We start from the raw sequence: 4966 nt of genomic DNA on the forward strand, positions 1-4966 counted from the left end.
ATCCAAACGGTAAGTACAATTAAAAAATATATATATTTAATTCCTATCTGTGATCGTTTTATCTTAATATAAGCTTTTGGGTTGATCATCGAGAAGATACTTCTTGACATTAATGATCTACGCACGATTTACATCATCTCATCGAAAAGTTAAAACTCAATCCTGAAATGTCTTTCAAAATAAGGTTATATTAGATGTAATACCAAAGGTCTCAACTCTGAAAAGCATTGTAAATATAAGAAGCAAAACCATAAAGAAGCCTTTTTTCTCGTGTTCATAATCGCATCAGGAAAAAAAGAATGGAATTTCCTACCAAAGCCGGTTGGATCAGGGATTAATAAAAAAAACAAACTAAAATTTATCCTGGTCTTCTTGAAGAGAGTTAAACCCTTGTGGAGGCATAATTGAATATTGAGTGGCTAAATATTCTCATTAACTTTAAATTTCATTGGATCAAGTTAACTGGCAAATTTAAATGTCAGCAATGTCAATGGTTTCGATTGTGTTATTTATACTTTCGTATAGGGTGATTTGGACTACAAACATGAAGCACCCGTTAGCGTGTATTCTAGCTATAACCACCATTGTTGTCTTTTTAGGTAAGTCATTTACGAGAATACTCTTGAGGTAATTCTCTCGAGCTAATTTATTTTTTCGTCAAGTTAGTCTAACCTCGAAAACCTGTTTGCTTTTTTTCCTTCCAGGAACGGACTGTGCTTTCGGTAAGTGTCACTCATCATTTTACTTATGGTACCAGTTATGACGTCCACATGCAATATTTTGCCATAAAGCTAGGCGTCAAGAAAATAAAAACTTATTGGAATTTCTGAAAGGAGAATCTTTTTTCTCAAAGCCGCAGTGTCCAAAAGTGAGTTAGCTCACCATATACCGTAGGGTGGCAAATTACTACATGAAGTATCATCCGGAAATGCCTTAAACGGACGAGAACCTTTAATCCGAGACAACAATTGAGACTCTTTAACCCCCCCCCCCCCCCCCCTCACTTTCCAATCTTTGCAAAGTATCGCGATCGTGTCACAGACGTTTGATAAAGAAAGGGAGAAGAGAAGGGAGAGGGACTTCTTGGTATTGAATGCGTTGACAGAGTGTTGATAGAAAGGATATCTGTGCTTTCTCCAGGCTGAATGCTCAGTATCTTTTTGAAAAGGATCGTAAAATGAATAGTTCGATTGGCTCCTGCAGAATATCACACATCATCTTTTTATCACAGAAAACGAAACTAAATCTTGTCCGCAGTGAAACAACAAAGGAGGAACGATCGTAACTGGTCGTTTTGCCAGTGGTTGGTTGGCCAACGTCAAGAGAATATGAGAAAAGAGAGCGAATCCCCTCATAGATTTGGTAATATTTCGACGAAGATTTACTTGAAATATTTTTGGTTCTGTGTAATACGGCGTGGTCATTTCGAGGTCGACACTTTATTGGTCAACCAACAGGCCTCACGGTTGTTGAAAAGGTGGATAACGCTATCCACCGGATAAATCAATAGCCATTGGATAGCGTAATTGCTTTCGCTATGAATAATCCACTGGATAGTGATTTATCCGGCGGATAGCGCGGATAGCTGCATTAAAAAATAGCAAAAAACCATTTTTGACTGTTTGCTGAGTGTCCAGGCCTTTGAATAAAGGCGAGGCTCAATCTTAACGCTGTTACATGTTCTTTCTAATGGAAATCACATGGTTCGGGGGCGGTACTGTTAACTGCGTGTCGTGTTTTAAATTAAACTGGCAAAACAAGGACCCGTATATTAATCTACACCCTCATAAAATGTAGTCTGAAGTGTCAGCCGTATCCTCGCCCAAACCCGCAAAGGAAGCGCGGCCCGCCTCGCCCCCCTTTGGGCGAGGAAACGGCTGACACTTCGGACTGCATAAAATGAGACTAGCAAAATATTTATTGTCTCTATATTCTCTTTACATTGAGCGATAGCACCAAGCTTTTCAATTGGGCCGCTAATCGGATGATCAGCGCGCGTGTCATCTGGGAGATAAAATAAAGTACTCTAACGGGCATTGGCTTTCATACTTTAATTATGGCTTTTGTCGTTCGAATGCGATGCAGTCAGTTCGCATTCATTTGTTGGTTAGGAATCGAGCGGACAAGTAGCGCGCTGTGCTCAAGAATGGCCTGGTGAATTGACCAACCATAGCCTTACGCCTTGTATCGAAATGGCTTGTAAAAAGCAACTTTACTGATTGTCTTGTAATTTTTCTCTCTTCCACAATGTAGGACAGTATTCAATTGCTGGTAAGACACCCTTTTTGATTTGGTTTAGTGACATAGAGTGAATAAAAGTAACTTAACGGTTGCCATTCTGAGGCGCTTTTCATTCGACAAGAAGTTTCCGTTAAAAATCATCGATCATTTTATGTGGCGAATGGAACAGCATCTCATGGTTGGCCGCTCGAAACCATTTACATCAACGAGTACATGTATTACCCCAAAATGTAAACAGCAATTGTACACTTGGAGGAATTAACCAATGGGATGCAATTTTCGTTTAAAATTTTAACAAGAGGGTTTAAAACAGATCTAAAAACATTAAAACTAAACTTCTAAATGTCCAGGAACGAATGTAACGACTCTAGAAGAAGCCTTTTGACATTGGTTTTCACTCCTGTTTCCAAAATGCTCGGATAATTTGGGTGTATGTCGTGGCAAGTGGTTTCGGCATATTGTTTTACCGCGGAGCCGACCTTCCCATTCGTTTCAGGCTTGTGTTTAGCCCCCCGAGACTTCCAGCTTATTTTACTCTCCCCGATATATGTAAATGAGGACGTTCTGCAACTCACTTAGGTACGGTCCTTAGGTATCGGGGTGTGCCACGGGATCTCCAGTCAGCGCGATTATCTCAGAGCTTGTAATGCAAGGCGTTGAGGAAAAAAGCATTAGAAACTTCGCTAGTCAAACCAAAATAGTGGCGCCGCTATGTCTACGATTCGAACTCGTGCACCAAGACAGACGGTGTTGAGGTTTTTCAGTCACCTAAACTCGATAAATACCAACATTCAGTTTACACTAGAGATGCCTACAATAACCATGGGCAAGAAGAGCACATGATAACCTTCCTGGACACCAACAACACTGTACTTTGAATGAAGAAGGAAAGATCGAGGTGGGTGTATACAGCAAGGCCACACGTACGAGCAAGTATTTAGATTTCCATTCACACAGCCTCAAAAGAGCTGTTATTAAGTCAGTTAAATGGACCGCGCTAAATGCATCCATCAACAACTGCACAAAGACAGAGTTAGGAACGACGTGTTATCAACGACCTAAAGCTATTGGCTATCCTGAAAACTTCATGAAGTCGTATTTTGGTGTCAACCATTTTGTACCGCTCCACGGCCAATTTAACAATCTCAACACTACTTCTCTTCCAACCAAAAAATACCTAGAAAAGCTCTCCAGTTTTCATGACCTTGATTTATTCAGTCTAAACACAGCTAGTAATATCAACCCGGACCAAAATCTCGCAGATATAAAAATTCACAGTCGGTATTTCTCGCCTCTTAGTTTTAACGCGATGAAAAATAGTTCTCACGATACCAATGATTTGTTTTCCTTGTTCCATACGAATGTTCGAAGCTTAAAGCGCAATTTTGAAAATCTGCAGACTCATCTACTTAATGAGCTTGGATATCCTTTTAATATTATAGGAATAACTGAAACTAGAATCACTGAAAATGATCAGTCTGATTATCATCCAAGTATTTCTGGCTATAGTTTTGAATTCGCCCCGACACCTCTTGCTGCTGGAGGTGTTGGAATGTTTATTGATGAAAATGTTAAGTATAGAGTCATTGAAAAAATCTCGTCACGCGCTTTTCAAGCCCTGTGGGTTGAATTACAATTTGAAATGAAAAGTAACATTATCTGTGGTGTAATTTATAGGCAGCACAACTCCCCTGAGAGCTTTCAGACATATTTTGATGAAACCTTAGAAAAACTTAGTACATCTGGCAAGCCTATCTATGTTATGGGAGACTTCAACATAAACCTCCTCAATGCCGAAACCTGCAACTTTACTAAAGACTTCTTACTTTCGCTGCAAAGTTTTTCTTTTATTCCTACAATTGATAAACCAACTAGGGTCAACAGTAAGTCAGCCACTCTAATTGATAATATCTTCGTGAACCAAATCGGTAGGGAAATCACGAGCGGTAATATAATCTCGGATATAAGCGATCATTATTCTCAATTTTGCATTATTAAGTCTTTCAAAGTAAAGGAGTTACCCCGAAGAACTATGTATCGGAAATTTTCAAGAGACACGGAGGAAAAAATTCATTCAGAATTATCCGAGATCAACTGGGATTTGGCCATGAGAAACTGTGGAGATAGTGCAGATGCTGGTTTTTCTAAATTCTTTAACAGCGTTAACAAAATAGTAAACAAACATGCGCCCCTTCGACCTTTATCAAAGCGCAAAGCCAAGCAATTTTCTAAACCCTGGATCACTAGGGGGATACGTAAGTCAATACAGGTAAAAAATTCTCTATTTGCATCTGGAAATTATGAAAAATATAAACACTATCGCAATAAATTACTTACACTTGTTCGCTGCAGTAAGAAGTCGTACTATCATTCATATTTCAATAATCATATGACAAATGTTAGAAAAACTTGGATCGGGATTAATCATCTCATCGGCCGAAATAAAAGAAGATGTAAGCCTATTGTTGCGAGCCCTAATGTGCTCAATGAATTCTTTTCTTCCGTGGGTCAAACACTTGCGGCATCTGTTCCTCCTGCTAATCATCATTTCGGTGATTATCTCCCTGCTGCTAATTCATCTAGTTCATTCTTCTTCGCGCCAGTCACTCCCATGGAATTCGAAACTGAAATTCTGCTTCTCCCTACTAACAAATCACATGGCTTATACTCTTGTCCTGTTCGCGTATTGAAATCTTCCAGTAGTGTACTCTCTCGACCATTGGCA

General features: G+C 39.4%; 1 protein-coding gene across 1 annotated transcript in view; it reads left to right on the top strand.

Moving 5' to 3' along the window:
* Positions 1-537: 537 nt before the first annotated feature.
* LOC138042579 (mucin-2-like) overlaps positions 538-4966 on the top strand; it is an 18017-nt gene continuing 13588 nt past the window's right edge. The window contains exons 1-3 of the mRNA XM_068888522.1: positions 538-599; positions 705-722; positions 2254-2271. Of these exons, the coding sequence (XP_068744623.1) occupies positions 545-599; positions 705-722; positions 2254-2271 (91 nt within the window). The 5' untranslated portion in view covers positions 538-544. The remainder of the gene's footprint in view (positions 600-704; positions 723-2253; positions 2272-4966) is intronic.

The sequence above is a fragment of the Montipora capricornis genome, chromosome 3 (assembly GCF_036669925.1).
Source record: "Montipora capricornis isolate CH-2021 chromosome 3, ASM3666992v2, whole genome shotgun sequence".
In the NCBI taxonomy this organism is placed as follows: Eukaryota; Metazoa; Cnidaria; class Anthozoa; order Scleractinia; family Acroporidae; genus Montipora; species Montipora capricornis.